At 42.5% G+C, this 17,358-nt stretch overlaps 2 protein-coding genes across 3 annotated transcripts; both read left to right on the top strand.

Annotated features, from left to right (window-relative positions):
* Positions 1 to 4,667: 4,667 nt before the first annotated feature.
* On the top strand, positions 4,668 to 7,264 carry LOC137896080 (zinc finger protein ZFP2-like). The gene is made up of 4 exons (XM_068741609.1): positions 4,668 to 4,698; positions 5,089 to 5,115; positions 5,305 to 6,016; positions 6,101 to 7,264. The coding sequence occupies exons 1-4, from the start codon at positions 4,668 to 4,670 to the stop codon at positions 6,936 to 6,938; spliced, it is 1,608 nt and encodes a 535-aa protein (XP_068597710.1). The 3' UTR covers positions 6,939 to 7,264.
* A 932-nt stretch (positions 7,265 to 8,196) lies between these two features.
* mapk8a (mitogen-activated protein kinase 8a) lies at positions 8,197 to 16,107 on the top strand. 2 transcript variants are annotated; one of them, XM_068740961.1, is made up of 12 exons: positions 8,197 to 8,347; positions 10,871 to 11,030; positions 11,173 to 11,302; positions 11,423 to 11,481; positions 11,591 to 11,729; positions 12,107 to 12,272; positions 12,490 to 12,561; positions 13,317 to 13,499; positions 13,591 to 13,715; positions 13,831 to 13,894; positions 14,897 to 14,974; positions 15,932 to 16,107. In XM_068740961.1, exons 2-12 carry the CDS (start codon positions 10,909 to 10,911, stop codon positions 16,105 to 16,107), a joined length of 1,314 nt encoding a protein of 437 aa, XP_068597062.1. In that variant the 5' UTR covers positions 8,197 to 8,347; positions 10,871 to 10,908. The 2 variants fall into 2 exon arrangements, with proteins under 2 accessions (XP_068597062.1, XP_068597063.1); XM_068740962.1 differs by lacking the exon at positions 8,197 to 8,347 and having other exon boundaries at positions 10,879 to 11,030; positions 14,897 to 14,972; positions 15,981 to 16,107.
* The last annotated feature ends 1,251 nt before the right edge of the window (positions 16,108 to 17,358 follow it).

The raw sequence follows: 17,358 nt of genomic DNA, 5'->3' as shown, positions 1-17,358 counted from the left end.
GCAGAGGCAGCATGAAGATTTCCATCAGTAGCTCATATAAAATAAATAAATAACTGCAACGTATCAATGTATAAAAAGTCCCAAGAACATTTTACTGCATGTCCAACTCACAACGTTTTGACAAAATGAGACACACTGTCAACATATTCATCTGTTTTCTAACAGAGTCAGAGAAAACAACTGCATGGCGGTGCAGATGTGAAACCCGACCACCGTGTTTTTATTCCACCGGATCCGTCGCTTTATTATGACAATCTGCTCCTCTAAATGTTCCCAACTTGTAATACAATAGCTCCTCAGAGCGGATCAGTGCTGAATGAAGCGTCATGGTTCCACCGATGAACACCAACCAATTACTGGAGGTCTAATTAAATCCTTCACTGAAACCGAATTCATTCTTGACTTGTGACACTAATGTTGTCCACTGGATACGAGGAAAGTCACACAAGATTTAGTGTGTGGCAAAAAAACAAGAAAGAAACTAAAGCACAACGACACTGAGACTATGCAGTCTCTTTTTACTGCGAGACTATTTGAGCAATAAAACCAGCGCATTGATGAGAAGTCTCCTCTTGTTTCCCTGCACTCTGACTTGCTGCTATATTTTAAAAGCTCAAACAAGCCAATGAAAACGCTGCCCTTCCATTCTGCTTCAAAACTTCAGCAGCAGAACTTTCTCTCTCGGTGTGGTCCACCTACAGGTGTAAGTGTAATGGAGCATTGATTTTAAGACATGGACCGTGTCTCGACACCTGATAATCAGGTATTGTTGGATTTCAGAGGAAGAAATGTGCTTTTTGCATCATAAAAATGTGGGTTTGCCCCTAAATTTGGACATGCTGCTCGACTGGACCAAACATTGTCGCTAAATGCAGTCGCTAAATCACATTGTTTACAATTCATATACTTCAAACAGAGTTACAGAGAAGAAAGAATCTCCCTCTCATCTGATGCACATCAATCAAACACACAATAGACATTTCCTTCTCACCTCGTTGGGAGTAAAAAACACTTTCATCACCCTGTTATTGAACTTTTCACAAACAATGCAATGATTTATGAACCAGTCGTGTTATATCCTGTCACAGACACACTCCATCTTGCATTAAGCAGAAAACGACATGATCTTGGTCTGTCACAACTCTTAAAACACAGATTACAAAGTGGCAGCACATTTTCATAACCATCTTTGTGTGTGTGTGTGTGTGTGTGCATTCAGAGTCTAAATTATGGAGCTGCAGCTTTAGCATCCTTTAAAGAAGCAGCACATTCCACCGAGATGACTTTTGTCCGCACAGGCCTGATATGAGAAACGTTCCACGCCTGCTGCAGCGCTTAAACATTGTGTGACTCTTAAATGTCTCTCAGCTCTTGCCCTGAGAATATTTATCTGGGATTAGACCCCGCATCGTCTAAACCATGCAGGAGGACACCGACACTGGGATCTGATAAAGAACACTCAGCAGAGGAAACATGACCTGCTACCACACGTACCGGTAAACCACGTCGTGTTTACCTTCACTGCTCCCAGCACGGATCCGGAACGATCCCCGGGACCATCGCTCGCTGCTCCATCATCACCAAAGCGCGTCGCTGATCTGAAACTTTTCTCTTTTCTCTTTTTTTTTTTTTTTACGGTAATTGGTTCTATTCTTAGCTTCTCGCCTTTAAACACTTAATTGGATTAACCTCGCGGTTTGACAGCGACAAGTCAGAGCCGCCAATAGCCGGGGAGGGTGCCAGATCAGATAAAACACGCCGATTTAACTAATCCGCCTGACGGGACAAAAAGGTGCGCTATAGGGGGGGGGGGGGCGCCTTCAGCCGCAGGCAAAACGGGGACGCTGCTGCCGCTGCCCCGGGGCTTCCACCACGAATCCGTTACCCTGCAAGGCTCTGCTGCCCGAAGCAGCGGTAAGATCCCGGAGGAGGCGGGGAGTCGGTGCTGGGACGGTGCGTCCAGCTCCTCTCTCTGCAGGGCCCGGGGAGTCTGCGCAGCGGCACGGATAAATAACAGCGATCCGGGGTGTCCGGTGGGTGCGGGGAGAATTAAACACCTCAGCGCTGAGCGGCGTTTTACCGGATGTCGTGCAAGGCGCATGGCACGGATTTGATTTTTTTTTTTTTTTTTTGTGCAGCGCCCTGTGCATTTCACGATTACATGATCGTGATCCCGAACACGAGCTGAGATCTACGAACTTGGATGCCAACGCCATCATCATATGTTCCCTAATAGTCTTCAGTTTATTCAGCTGTAGCGTCACTGTCGATGACCCCCCATAGATATTTACTGCAGCTAAACACCCATTTTATATTTGGTTTACAGGCAAATCTATTATCATCTGATATCAGGATCAGTTTAAATATCTCATGCAACACAAGAACAACCCCTTTTATTACTTTTTTTTTTTAACACAAATACTTTTACCCAGTGATGCAGTGTTAAAATGTTTCAACGCCCTGAATAACATCCCTCATTAGAACACACGATTTTAAATTACATCTTGTTAAAACACTGTGCCAAACTTCACAGACTTCCATAGACTTTTCGTTTTACTTCATGACCAAACTCCAATACTTTCATCCCAGCTGACCCAAAAGCATGCAGGAAAAGTATAGCAACAAGCCGTAGAAGACCAAAGAAGTCATGAGGGACACGTTGAGATGAAATAATCAAATCAAATCAATCAATCAAATGCTTTTATTGTCATTGTATCAAACAATGAAATACGTAGCGAGGATGGTGCAGCGAAATCAAGGCTAAACACCTTTAAAGATTTAGTGACACCCACAGCCACAACACTAGAGGGAGCTCAAACAACAACCTGATTACCCCCTCCTATAAGACAAACATGGCTAAATCATCCTTCTACAATACGGCCACCCAAGGGTGGAACACTGTTTGACTCCTGCCCTCAAAACATGCACCTCTTTGGCCTTCAAAACGGCCCAAAAAATTCACCTTTCAGGGGGGCAGAAACGGAGATAGTCATCATGACTCTCTCCGGATAAATCCCCCCCCCCCATTTTTTGTCCGCCTACGTTGTACATATTATGTGTCTTTTTAATTTATTGTTATTTTGCATCTGTGGAGTAATTTATTTTTATGTTATTTGTATTGCTAAATGTCGATGATTTATGTACTAAAGACTTTCAATGGAAACAAGAAACAAGACCACAAGGGCTTTTTTGAAATGCTCCTCTTAGACAGGATGTTTGACTTTATTTGTACTGTAATACATGCTACTGTTTGACTGTACTTGTACTCTAACATTCTATCTAATAAATATATTCATCATCATCAAGGGTGGTGGACTTGAATTTAGAGGGAGCCTGATTCACACCCCGGACCAGTAGGAGGCGGTAATGCCCCTTCGTAAAGGTGGCCGTTCTGCCGTTAAACACCAAGAAGAAGAGACAGCGTCTCATTCATGCGGTCGCAACACAGAGATCAGATTCCTGAACAGAGTCTGGTCTCTTTAAACTTTGTTTTAATTTATTTCTAGATAAATGTCTGATTACAAGACTTTTTAAACCGCTTAAATCATTTTCAAGCGTGGAGAAGGGCTGCCCAAGACAATATTTAACCGTAAGTAGAACTGTACAGCCTTGCCCGTCTGTCGAATGCGCGTGTGTTACTCATATTAGTGGCTCGATACATAGCAGTTAGTTACTGAACACGATTAAAGTACAACATAAGATCACTAACATTACAACGTGACTCTTTGCTAACTGCTACGGCGTTCACAACCTGCTGTGTTAGCAACTGAGGCTAGCAGGCATTAGCTGCTTTATTTATGGTCAAACTACACTATGAGCATAAACCTCTGGCACCACAATTTCCGAATAAACTTAACATAACTTTATGAAATGCTTGTGTGCTTTGCTCGGGTGTAAAATAAAATATAGGGTTAGGGTTATTAACATAACTCACAGTACAGATCTCACCCTTTGACATTACACAAAACATTCACATCTTCAGAGAACAACATAGGAAATCTAACAGTGAGGAATATAAAATCAATGTCTTTGGATCTGGGTGATATTAAATCAGAGATTTCCATAACCTTTGGACAGTCTCACGATCATAAAACAAATGCTCTGTTGTTTCCAGATTTGTATTACAAATATAGCAGTTATCTACTAATTTAAATCTACTTTTCATCAATTCATTTGAAAGATAAATGTTATTTATGGTTTTAGAATGAACTTCTTTACATTTTGCATCAGAAAAATGTGGGTTCGAATAGATAAAATTTCAGATCCTTTATAATTGAGAGCGAGTGAACTTTTTGCCCTACTTGGAAATAAGGTATTGACTAAATACTGCCTTAAAAACTATTACATTTATTGTTTACAAGGTCGAGACCATCTATCTTCACTTTGTGTAAATTTGAAGTTGGAAAAATCAAAATATTATTCTTTATTGATTGGATTTAAACTTGTGGGATATTCTGTGAAACGTTTCAAAAGATCTCAATGGGGCAAGATGTTCTATATTTAGCAATCAAATCCTTCAGTTCAAGAATGTCTCCATTTCCGTCCACCTACCAAACAGCGTTAAATCCCTTTGGAGCCAATTGTTTAATATTCTTTTTTTTTTTTTACGATCACCAGCACATTTAGTTATCCAAACTCCGCGATATTTGATCAAATTTTTGACAAGAATGTGTCCCCACCAGCCCACCCCTCCCAAGGGTATGTGAGTGTGCCTTAAGTGTCTATTTACAAAAGTGATGTACTCGTGGACTGACATCAATATGAACCCAATTGTGATTAGGCGTCGAGATTTCTTTATTATATTTATACAACAGATAATTACTCAAGTAGCCTAATGGGTTTAAAAGTCAGTGATGTCAGTGGTTTATGTGATGTCATTAGTGTTTAATATTTTCCAGTTATATTGCATGAATATATGTACATTTCTTTTTTCCGTGAAATATTCCGTGGTATTCCTGTTCTTTCACTGATGTTTGATGTTTTGAGAGGAATAAAGGAGGCGATTGTCCCGTTAATTTAAAATCAATAGAAAAGGAGAATCAGCTGTAGCAGAAGATGACATTAACTCTTTGTTTGTTTTGTCTGCAGGTATTCAGCTGAAAAAGATGCCTTCAGGTGATGAAGAGAGTTTTTATAAAGCGTCCAACAATTGCCTGTAAAGAAAACTGAAGATCGATCATCAGCGAAGCCTGCTATATATCACCTGGAGGAATGAAATTACACAGAATACGTATGTATGTCCTCGCATGTCTACATTTGTTTCACCACAGCAGCATCAAATCCCTTCTGTTCTCTGTCCTCCAGATTGTCCACAGCAACACGTCTGCAAGGAGGAGGAGGAGGTTCCTGCTGATCAGCAGCTCTGGAAGGAGGAGATGAACTCCAGTATGGACAAAGAGGACCCAGAGCCTCCACATGTGAAAGAGGAGCAGGAGGAAATCCCCACCAGTCAGGAGAGAGAGCAGCTGGGACTGAAGCAGGAGACTGAAAGCTTCATGCTGAGTCCTACTTGTGAAGAAAAATACAACAGCAACGATCAGACTCTGTACCTGAAATCTGAGGAAGATGCAGCATTGGAAGAGTCTGGAGGTAACATGCCAGTTATTAGCTCTGTGGTCGGAGCAGCAGGCATTGATCAGCTGCTGTTCTCTAACGGCTGTCATGCAAGCCATGATGAGAGAAGTGAAACATGTGAAGAGGATGCTGAATCTGAGCCCAGACTTCAATCCCACAGCAGAAAGGATGGAAAAGGGACGCGATATGTTTGCCCAACATGTAGCAAAGCTTTTACAAGAAGTGGAGACTGTATAAAACACATGAGAATTCACACCGGTGAGAAGCCTTACAGCTGTGAAACATGTGGGAAACATTTTAGACATGGTGGTAACTTGACACGCCACATGAGAACCCACACAGGTGAGAAGCCTTACAGGTGTGAAACATGTGGTAAATATTTTAGACAGAGTAGTCATTTGACAGTCCACATGAGAAACCACACAGGTAAGAAGCCTTACAGGTGTGAAATATGTGGAAGTCATTTCAGACTGAGGAAGTATTTGAAAGTCCACGTGAGAACCCACGCAGATGAGAAGTCTTACAGATGTGAAACATGTGGGAAACATTTCAGAAGGGCTAGTAATTTAACAGCCCACATGAGAATCCACACAGATGAGAAGCCTTACAGATGTGAAACATGTGGGAAATATTTCGGAAGGGCTAGTACTTTAACAGTCCACATGAGAATCCACACAGATGAGAAGCCTTACAGATGTGAAACATGTGGGGATAATTTCAGAAGGGCTAGTAATTTAACAGCCCACATGAGAATCCACACAGGTGAGAAGCCTTACAGGTGTGAAACATGTAGTAAATATTTTAGACAGAGTAGTCATTTGACAGTCCACATGAGAAACCACACAGGTAAGAAGCCTTACAGGTGTGAAATATGTGGAAGTCATTTCAGACTGAGGAAGTATTTGAAAGTCCACGTGAGAACCCACGCAGATGAGAAGTCTTACAGATGTGAAACATGTGGGAAACATTTCAGAAGGGCTAGTAATTTAACAGCCCACATGAGAATCTGCACAGATGAGAAGCCTTACAGATGTGAAACATGTGGGAAATATTTCGGAAGGGCTAGTACTTTAACAGTCCACATGAGAATCCACACAGATGAGAAGCCTTACAGATGTGAAACATGTGGGGATAATTTCAGAAGGGCTAGTAATTTGACAGCCCACATGAGAATCCACACGGATGAGAAGCCTTACAGATGTGAAACATGTGGGAAATATTTCAGAAGGGCTAGTACTTTAACAGCCCACATGAGAATCCACACAGATGAGAAGCCTTACAGCTGTGAAACATGTGGGGATAATTTCAGACTGAGTCGGTATTTGACAGTCCACATGAGAACCCACATAGGTGAGAAACCTTAGATGTCTGAAACATGTGGGGAGCATTTTAGACGAAGTAGTCACTTGACAGGCCACATGAGAACCCACACAGAATCCTTAAATTAGTGGGGAACCTTACAGGAGATCTTACTGGCGAGGACCAGTGTAGTTGAAAGATTTGTTGAAAAGATATATTGTGTAGATGATTTGACTCAATGCAGAAGATCCCTTTCAGGCAACAGTTCAGTTTCTGTGGTTCATGTTAAAATATGCCGTTTACAATGAAATGTACAAAAAAAATGTATTTGCCCATCTGAATCGAATAATTCGGGCGATATATCGAATGTACTCGATGCATCGCGAGTTATTCCACGTGCGATGTATGAAATGTATCGAGCGCAAATTGTTAACGTAAATGTTTTAACGCATCGCTACGCAGTTCTCTTTGGAGTGTCCCTCCCTCACTCTCTCTCGCTGAACCTCTCATGGCAACCAACCAGAACCCCCACCCACCCCGTCCGTTTGGTAATCTTTCCTCCTCGCATTAGTGCTCGAGAGAGCTGAAGGAGGTTACGACCCCAGGCGAGTTTACGAGTTACTAAGGCGTTCATTGAAGATGGAGACGGAGGACTTGGTTCCAAAAAGAATCACAGGACTGGCTCTATCTGGAAGACGTGGAACAAAGTACGGTTATCTGCAAAATATGCCGCTATACCGTCGCCACCGAAGGGAGCAGTACTACAAATCGGTTTCACCACCTGGAATGATGCCGTCCACTTCAAAACGAAGAATGCCTCGAACTCCGCACGTCCACATCTCCTCCTGCGCCACATGACACGCCAAAGAAACCAGAAAACACACCGAAGCGAGTGACCAGCATGCCAGTATTTATTTTAATTAAAAACAAAGAGCTCGTGAGTGCAGCGGCCCCGTTGGAAATGATAATTAATCCCGTGGAAAATCACTGATGAGAAATGCTGTTGCTGCACGCCAAGCAGAAGCGTTCGTCTTCACTATACTGAACAGCACACAATTGGATAAATATGAACGCATGAATTTGTCTTTGTTTGAATAACACGTTACACAAATAGAAGAGCAAAGTTTCAACCCATGACTCATTTTCACTAAATACCAAAGATTGAACAAAGCGTCTCTAACACTGACATGAGAGAGAGGAGAGAGAGAGAGAGAGGGGTGGGTCGGGCCAGTCTTCGATGAGGAGTGACGCGCAGTGCGCACTGGGCCCGTGCGCACTGCGCGTCCCGGCCTGTCAGTGCATCCGGATGGAATCGTAGGCAAGTGCGTTTTTTGGTTGAAGTCGTTCATTTCTGAGCCGCACAAAGGAATAAATCATCCTTTAGCGGTGAAACAAATAGTCCGCCGCCGCCGGAACATTCCTCCGCTGATCGACCCGCTCGGCGATCAGTCGTGCGTGTGATCGAACGACAGAGGTAAGACGCGGATTTGCTCCTCCGCTGACGTGCTTATTGTTTGGCCGTGTGGGGGGAGGGTCGTGCTGCATGTCGCCGTGTGCCTCTAGGTGCGTGCGGCCGCACGGCCGTGTTCCTTCAAAATCTCACTTACCGACACAACTGCTGTCGTCACCACAATTGACCGAGCCGACATTTTATTCCTTTATTTTTGTGAACACCGCCAGCGCGATGTTCCTCAAAACAGGCGCTGTCATCGAGCCGGCGCCGGTTCTCTCTGCTGCCTGTGCGTGTTTCGGTCGCAGCAGGGCGCAGAGAGGTCGCGTGGCCAAGGTCATCAGTTCCGTATCGGAGGAAAATCAGGATCAGATCGCTCATTGATCACCCCCCCCCCCACGCAGGTCCCGCGTTACTCTGTAACGGAGGGGTCTTCTGTTGCGTTCTCCCTCCCTCCGCCTTTTCTGACAGGTTACACGTGAAACGTGTCACGCAATGATGACAGTGTGCAAAGGTACAGAGGTTGAGAGAGGTAGGCTGTAATAAATGCGTAATAAACGAATGTTTGTGGTTTAGAGAGGTAGGCTGTAATAAATGCGAAATAAATGAATGTTTGTGGTTTAGAGAGGTAGACTGTAATAAATGCGTAATAAACGAATGTTTGTGGTTTAGAGAGGTAGGCTGTAATAAATGCGAAATAAATGAATGTTTGTGGTTTAGAGAGGTAGACTGTAATAAATGCGTAATAAACGAATGTTCGTGTTGGAACTGGGTTGAATGCAGTCAGACGGTCAAGGGTAATGTATCCAGGATATTTGTATTACTTATATGTGTGTAACTGTGACGTCACAGACAATAAACCTTATGAACTATTAAATGTTATTTGCTCGGATTTTCAGTGTCGTATAAACATGACAACCCTTCCTTAGCTTAAAGGAGACATATTATGAAAAACTCACTTTCCCCGTGTTTCTACACTATTTTGCTGTTTTGGGGTCGCTACCAACCCCCAAGAACAGCAAAATAAACCATCAAGCCAATCCTGCATAGTTCTGTAATCACCAACTGAAACGCGTCTGGCAAAAATCTCACCCCTTGTGATGTCACAGAGGGCAAACGTGCAAAAGATGTCCGTGCACATGCATGCACATTCATCGCATGCTGCAATGAACTTAGTTTCAGTTTCGTTTCCAGAGGCTTTTCTGACAGAGCTGTTTGAGACAGAAAAGAGGGGACGCTGTCTTGCAGCATCTGTTTGCTATTTTGACAAAAAACCTTTACAGATATTTCATAGAAGTGTCTGGGAACTGTGATACCTTGTGGAAAAAGAGCATAATATGTGATATTTAAATGATTCAGGATGCTGTTCCTAAAAAAACGTTGTTATTATCCGGGAAAGCACAGTATTCCACAAAATGGCTCAGATACACGGGGAATCCAGATGTCTGACAGAACCCGACCTGAGAGGTCGTCCTCTCAGGTGCTGCATGAGACCACTGAAGTCTCTGCCTCGTAAATACTGCAGCCGACATACAAGTGCCGTTTTGCCATTGATTTCGGATGAAGTTGTTGATGCGGTGAGTACTTGAACGCATCGGTAGTAGTTATCTCGCTGCGGGGATGGTAACACATTGACATTAATGATCCTCATTTAGAGCAATTGGGGCCCGACACAATTACAACAGGGCATGCACACCACTGAGAGCACTACGCGCTCACTCGTTCCACTGCATCTGAGCCGTCATCACTCTGACAAGCTCAATTGTTTACCTCTCTGATCCATAAAGAGATGTGGCACGTCTATTTTCATGTTGTGAGGGAGGTGGGTGTTGCATGCATCTTTGTGACGTTGCAGGAACAGAAGGAGGGCTGACTCATTTCATTCTGGCAGTCACATCCCTCATGTGGGATGTGTGTCGGAGAAAAGTGGAGGAATGGGGAGGAATGAGGAATGACTACGCTGTTTACGTCAGAGCACAACCAACGGAAATAAGCCAACGTTGGAGTTTCCTCCTTTTTAGATTCCATCCCGATTTAATGCAGAATGCAGCATGACAGGGAAAAATCATGCACACAAATGGGCATCTCTGTGTTGTGCGCTATCTGCGCTCGCAGCCTCAAGGTGCAACTTGACCGAGTTAGCATGCATGCGCCTGTGGAAGATCTGCTTGTGTAACTTGGAGTCCTGGGCCGGGGTCCAGAATCACAGGAATTATCACTGGTCTCGGTTTTCCGGCTTGACAGAGTCGCTCTGTGAATCATGTTTCCTGCGATGGAGTGGACCTTCCTGTCTCTTGCTGCCTCTTGACACCTCTGCTCATCACAACAAATCTTCCATTTTGGTTTGTTCGCCGAGCTGCTGAGATAAAGAACTGCTTCAAGTGTGAAATTCAGCAGTGGCTTTTGTCCTTCACTGCGTTCTCTGGAGGAGGGATCTTTCATTTGTCTTCATCGCTTTTGGTTGTGCTGCTAAGCAGCCATTGTGGTGTCTTTGGTGTCTGTAAAATATTTAAACTTGTCCCCCCCCCCCCTTTTTTTTTAACACAGAGGACATTTTTAGATGCACAGAGATCAAAGATTCTGCCATGAACAAAAATAAGAGAGAAAGAGAGTTCTACAGTCTCGATGTTGGAGATTCGACGTTCACGGTACTGAAGCGGTACCAGAATCTGAGACCCATCGGCTCTGGAGCACAGGGAATTGTCTGGTGAGTCTGCCTGGTGAAATACTGTATATGTGTATTATACAGTAATATAGAATTATTTTGCACTGTTGAAGCTACTCATCGCAAACGTGACGTTTTATACACGCTGAATTTGTGACTGTGTTTCATTAACTTTGCTCTCCAGCTCTGCCTACGACCAAAACCTGGAACGCAATGTTGCCATCAAGAAGCTGAGTCGGCCGTTTCAAAATCAAACGCACGCCAAGAGGGCGTTCAGGGAGCTGGTGCTAATGAAATGTGTCAACCACAAAAATGTAAGTATGCTAATATATTCAGCCTCTTTACATTAGTGGGATTTTTGATTGAAAACATGTTAATGAGCACTCCGATGCGCTCTTATCTTATTTCTCATTCATGCCATTTTCCACCCACAGATCATTGGCCTATTAAATGTATTTACGCCACAAAAATCATTAGAAGATTTCCAAGATGTGTAAGTCGTATCTTTTTTGGTTCCGATGCTTGCGTCTTCCAGCTTCATGATTGAACTTTCCCTCTTTTACTTTCTGCTGGAACGCCTTGCGCTGTCTTTGCTCCGTCAGGTACTTGGTGATGGAGCTGATGGATGCCAACCTGTGCCAGGTCATTCAGATGGAGCTGGACCACGAGAGGCTGTCTTATCTACTCTATCAGACGTTGTGCGGCATCAAACACCTCCATGCCGCCGGCATCATTCACAGGGTAATCATCAGCTGGCTGTGACCACGCAGGGCGATGCCAGGCCAGTGTCCCGAAGAGGAGCTGTTAAATCCGCTGCGATACTTGACACTGATGTGGAAGGGGCAAAAGGTCAAAAAAACAGCTGCAACGGGAGCTGGAATCTGCTGGCTATCAATTTGATCTAAGTCATGATGGATCATTTCTAACGTGTTTGAATAATTCTGTAATCTCAAATACAAGCTAAAAGCTGTGAATAATCTGTTTAAACAATGCAGCTGGTTTATCAGGTGTTCCTTCCTCTCATTGCTTTTATGGCTTCTTTCCTTTAAATGGTTATTGTTTCCTTTTGACTGACTGAACATCTGAAAAGTCCCATTTTGCTGTGAATTCTTCTGCAGGACCTGAAGCCCAGCAACATCGTCGTCAAGTCAGATTGCACCTTGAAGATTTTGGATTTTGGCTTGGCTCGGACGGCGGCCACGGGTCTCCTGATGACGCCCTATGTGGTGACTCGCTACTATCGGGCACCAGAGGTTATCCTGGGCATGGGCTACCAAGCCAATGGTTTGTGTTTGATCTATGTCACCTGTCTGGCATTGTATTGCATAAATCCTTGTTGATGATCAGCACATGAAAATTATACTGACGACACATGCATTATAATGTAAACTCAGCATGGTGCGTCTGCACATAACAGGGATAAACTGGTGCATAAATCTAATTTATTGTACATTCTTCTCGCCTCTTTTTTGGCTGTGTTTACCGTACCCCACTCCACCAGTGGACATATGGTCTGTGGGCTGCATACTGGCGGAAATGGTGCGCCATAAAATCCTCTTCCCGGGGAGGGACTGTATCCTTGGGTCTTTCCAATTCTTCACACTGTTAATCTGTAGACTCTATATAAAGTGTGTGTGTGTGTGTGTGTGTGTGTGCATCATGCTGTGCTGACTGACATATTGTTTTTCCATCAGTTTTGGCCCTAAATGCTGTATTTTTGATGGGTCATGGATGTTATTTAAAGCCTCCTGACCCCCCCCCCCCCCCCCCAAGTAATTGTTTTAACTCACAATGGCATTGCTCTTACATTTGTCTGATGCCACATGCTTCCTATTTTCATGTCTGTGCTTCTTTACACATCCTCCAATTAGTTTGCATTCTGTTCATTTTTATGCCTTCTGTTTTGTTTTGTTTTTTCACCCTTTTGTTTGCATGCTCACGTCCCTGTCGTCTGACTCCCCCCCCCCCCCCCCCAGTGGATGTGTGGTCAGTGGGCTGCATAGTGGCTGAGATTATCAGGGGAGGTGTGTTGTTCCCCGCCACTGATCGCACCCTTCCTTGTCACTGGTGAATCACTCACTCATCACGCCACTCTGCATGCAGACACACTTCCAGCACCATTCAGAGAGTTTGCTTCTGTCATTGTTTTCTACCTGATCCCACACAACCTCCATTATTGCTCTGCTGCATCCACCTGTTGTATGCATTGTGTGTGTGTGTGAGCTGCTTGGGATAGTGAGCAGGTGGCTATTAAATGTCACGCTGCCACTATGTGTGCAGGGCAGTATGTGTGTTTGTGTGTGTGTTCCCTTAACATTTACCCCACAGACATCGACCAGTGGAACAAGGTCATAGAGCAGCTAGGTACTCCATCTCAGGACTTTCTGATGAAGCTGAACCAGTCAGTAAGAACCTACGTAGAAAACAGGCCACGTTATGCCGGGTACAGCTTTGAGAAGCTCTTCCCAGACGTGCTCTTCCCCGCCGATTCAGACCACAACAAACTGAAAGGTAGGTTTTTTTCCCCCATACGTTGTTATTTCATGAGCATTAATTAGAAAGAACTCCCCCATCTTATGTGTTTTGTTGTTCATCCTCTCAGCGAGCCAAGCCAGAGATCTCTTATCCAAGATGTTGGTGATCGACGCCTCCAAGCGTATTTCTGTAGACGAGGCCCTGCAGCACCCCTACATTAATGTTTGGTATGACCCGGCTGAAGTGGAAGCTGTAAGTGATCACCTTCAACGAGTCGCATGAGAGTTTCATTACATCGCTTGAAGTGGAAAGCTGGTATCGCTCTCGTATCTGCAATTAACCATTCAAGCCGCTTTCTCTTTCCCAGCCTCCGCCAAAGATCCTGGACAAACAGCTGGAAGAGAGGGACCATACCGTGGAAGAGTGGAAAGGTGAGACGCAGAATAAGATCGTTAGCACTTCACTTTTCAATGTCTGTTTTAGCATATTTACCTCGTTGTTCTTGATATAGCACAGGATTCAAGCACCAGGATTTAGTCATCCCCAAAAAACAAAATAAATGTTGAATGCTTTTTCACCAAATTGTGTGCATCAACGCATTGCTGCCTAATCCAGAGGAATTTCTGAATCTGAATCTGAATCATAACATGAAGTGGTGCTGTTTGCTATTTAGGGATTTTTTCTTTTGGTGTTTTAATTTTATTCTATTAGAAGTTAAATTTAGGCTCTTTTTTGTTAAAGGGATTATTTTCACAAACTCAGGGCTTTTCCAGAAAACACAAAGGTATAACGGAGAGCTCCCTTTGATATTTGAACATCATTAATAATATAATAACATTATATTAATTTGAGGCTAATGACTATTAAAGCTGTTTTCTCTTGTTAATAAAAACAGTTTTGTTTACATCAGGTGTACTGAAATGACGAAAAGGAATGCATGTCAGATTCTGTGATTAATCTGTTAATGGTGACTTGAAGTTTTTCTACTCATGGAAGTCACAGAAATACAGCATGCTTAAAGGAACCCAGAGCAGCAACCACTCAAAATGCTTAGTTTGGTCATAAACATGGTTTCCCAAGGAGATCTATATCTATGCTGTGGTTGCTAGGAGATACATTAGCCTTTTGAACGTTTTTCAGTTCACATTTTACACCATCAAGAACCTGTTCCTGTGACATATGACACTGTGAGTAAATATCACTTCCAGTTGAACATGAGGATGAGCTAATTCTAACACCCAACTGGGCAATAATGACCCCTCACTTCTTTTTTAGAAGGGACACACTGTACTGTCGGTACATAACAGAAACATGATGCTGTTTGGACTCTACAGGATACACTATGCTCTGATTTGAACAATATCACACCACTTTAGGTGCATCAGTCATGTCTCAATGCCCCACTTAAGCTGCTCCGGTTTTCTCTTCTGTAGGGCTCATTTATAAGGAAGTGAGTGAATGGGAGGAGTGGAAAAGAAATGGAGTCATAAGAGGTCAGCCACCTCCTCTAGGTGAGTAGTCACTGACTGCAAGCGATCAGATCAGATTGAAAGAATCAACTAGTATTACAGTACTATTTTTTTTCCTACATTTTTAAAAAATCCAAAGCAAATGATAGTTTTCAAAGAGCTTTAACAAGGTATTATTCCACAAAATTAATTCTCTAAGTTACACTGATTGAACAAAAATACTCCAAACCAATTTAATATTAGAGGTCACAGAATGATTTTATGTGTGTTGTGTAAACAACCCAACATTTATTCAAGGGAATTGTTTGGTTCAACCAAGACATTTATGTTAAATCTATAATTAAGAGATTTTTGTCCCACAAACATTCAATATCTCAATAGGAAATGTACTGGAGTGGTGTTGTGTGTCAAAATGTTGAGAATAAAGATGAAAAGTAATAACATAATAATTCCAAGATAAAGTTGCAATTTTTCAAAAAATAGGCCTGCAATGTTTCAAGAGTAAAATAATGGTGTTGAATTAAACAAGTATAAAATATATAGGTCCTCCATGGATCACCTGCTGACTCCAGAGAACAGCATAACCCATATTTGACACAGACTGTAACACATTTAGAGTCTGGTAAATAAAGATTAATGTAGAGACAAAAAAGGAAAATCTTAGTTAAATATTTTATGGTGTGGCTACTGCGACTGAAGATTTAGATTAGGAGAAGTCAGACAGCGCTAAGGCAGCGATGGCTGGATTATAAAATATACGTAAATGTAAGCCGGTCTAGCCATTTAGGTCATACTATTCTGTTTTCAAAGACATATTTCTTTACTGGTGTTGTTGCTTATGTCATAATTTTTAGTTTACTCTTTATCAAAATATTGCATATATTGACAAAATCTTTTTTTCCTGAAAGGAAATATCTTAAAATCAACTGTAAATTACAAGACACTTTTCAGATAAAGCCATTATTATTGTCATGTTGACATGTTTTTGTCGCAGCACAGGTGCAGCAGTGATCGACAGTCCCCCTCAGCCCACGTCCTCCTCCTCCTCGGCCAATGATGTCTCGTCCATGTCCACAGAGCCCACTGACCCGAGCAGTGACCCCACCATGACCTCTGAAACAGACAGTAGCTTAGACAGCCACAGTTCTCTGGGTGCGCTGGCTTGCTGCAGATAACACACACCTACACATATAAAGACACCTTCCATCGTGAGTGTGTGTGTGTGTGTGTTTGTGTGTTTGTGTGACTGGAGAGGGGTCAGAGAAATTGATTTATTCATGTTAACTGGTAGTGCTGCGCTTTTATTGTACAGCTTGTTTTTATTTCCCTCTTCTCACACTGCTGTAAAGGATTGTGGTTTGAAATTGTGTCATTATTAATGTCTTTTCTGCTGCAAAGAATCAGCGTATGCTTTGAGGTGAATTTGTGATGTGTGTGACGAAAGACAGGGATTTTCTTGCAATTTATTTTAGCTACTGCTACACAGTTAAATACAATGTTAGCTTTGCAATATGACGTTTACCGGTAGTATATTTTTGAAATGTTCATTTGGAACTTTTGGGGAAATTTCAACGCTAGTTTTATTCAGTCGTAGGCCAACGTACAAGTAATATAGAACCGAAATGCAATCGGATATAATTTCGATACCGTTGCTCATCCCTTTGTTTATTACAGCTAAATTATTTGTTCATGTCACCTCTGATTGTGTCCATCTCATCTTGACAAGCAGTCGAATGATTGCTACCCTGATATAGATATTATTTGCAATAGCCTACTGTTAAATAACCTTTTGTTTTTAACTTGTTTATTTATTTGGATGTCATTTCGAGCTGTTGATCTGTTGGATGCGGAAGAACAGGATGAATGTAACTGAATAGAAATGTGATGCAGGGAGTATCCATGGATTACTATACTAGCACCGATTAGTTAACATGGGCTAAAATGCATTCTTTCACCAGAGTCTAAATCAGTCACTTTCGCATCTGACAGGCTGTTTCCAACATTATTGATGGTTGTTTGCTACTTAGGATATTTATTGATTTAAGTGCCCTTACTCAGTTGAATGATTTTCAGTCCCGTCTACGGCAGGCGCCCCTGAAGTCTGTGGCGCGTCTTTCTGAGTGCTACCTCACACAAGCATGCACATTCAAGATTTGGAATGTGAATGCATGCACGTGCACATGCATGCACATGTCAAGGTACTCATCATTTTAAAGAATGGCAAAAAAAGCAACCTTTTATTTCTGTATTTGTGTAATTTATTTATATATTTATTTCAAGCTAGGAGGTGTCTTGTGTTACATGTACATTTCATTCAGAAGTGCTATTTATAAGCATTTTGTTTTTTCTTCTCTGTGCAATATATTTCATATAGATTAGTATCGTCAGTATCTGTACATTTTACTCTAGATCTATGTAAGTTATCG

The sequence above is a fragment of the Brachionichthys hirsutus genome, chromosome 7 (genome assembly GCF_040956055.1).
Source record: "Brachionichthys hirsutus isolate HB-005 chromosome 7, CSIRO-AGI_Bhir_v1, whole genome shotgun sequence".
In the NCBI taxonomy this organism is placed as follows: Eukaryota; Metazoa; Chordata; class Actinopteri; order Lophiiformes; family Brachionichthyidae; genus Brachionichthys; species Brachionichthys hirsutus.
Note: the sequence above shows the minus strand (reverse complement) of the source record. Positions and strands in the feature narration are given on the sequence as shown.

Coding starts and splice junctions, on each gene's coding strand:
- LOC137896080 (XM_068741609.1), top strand. CDS start 4,668: ATGTGTCCCCACCAGCCCACCCCTCCCAAGG. Junction 5,116..5,304: donor GCTGAAAAAGATGCCTTCAG/GTGATGAAGAGA, acceptor TCTGTCCTCCAG/ATTGTCCACAGCAACACGTC. Junction 6,017..6,100: donor ACAGGTAAGAAGCCTTACAG/GTGTGAAATATG, acceptor GAAGTCTTACAG/ATGTGAAACATGTGGGAAAC.
- mapk8a (XM_068740961.1), top strand. CDS start 10,909: ATGAACAAAAATAAGAGAGAAAGAGAGTTCTACAGTCTCGATGTTGGA. Junction 11,730..12,106: donor CCGCCGGCATCATTCACAGG/GTAATCATCAGC, acceptor ATTCTTCTGCAG/GACCTGAAGCCCAGCAACAT. Junction 12,273..12,489: donor CATGGGCTACCAAGCCAATG/GTTTGTGTTTGA, acceptor CCACTCCACCAG/TGGACATATGGTCTGTGGGC.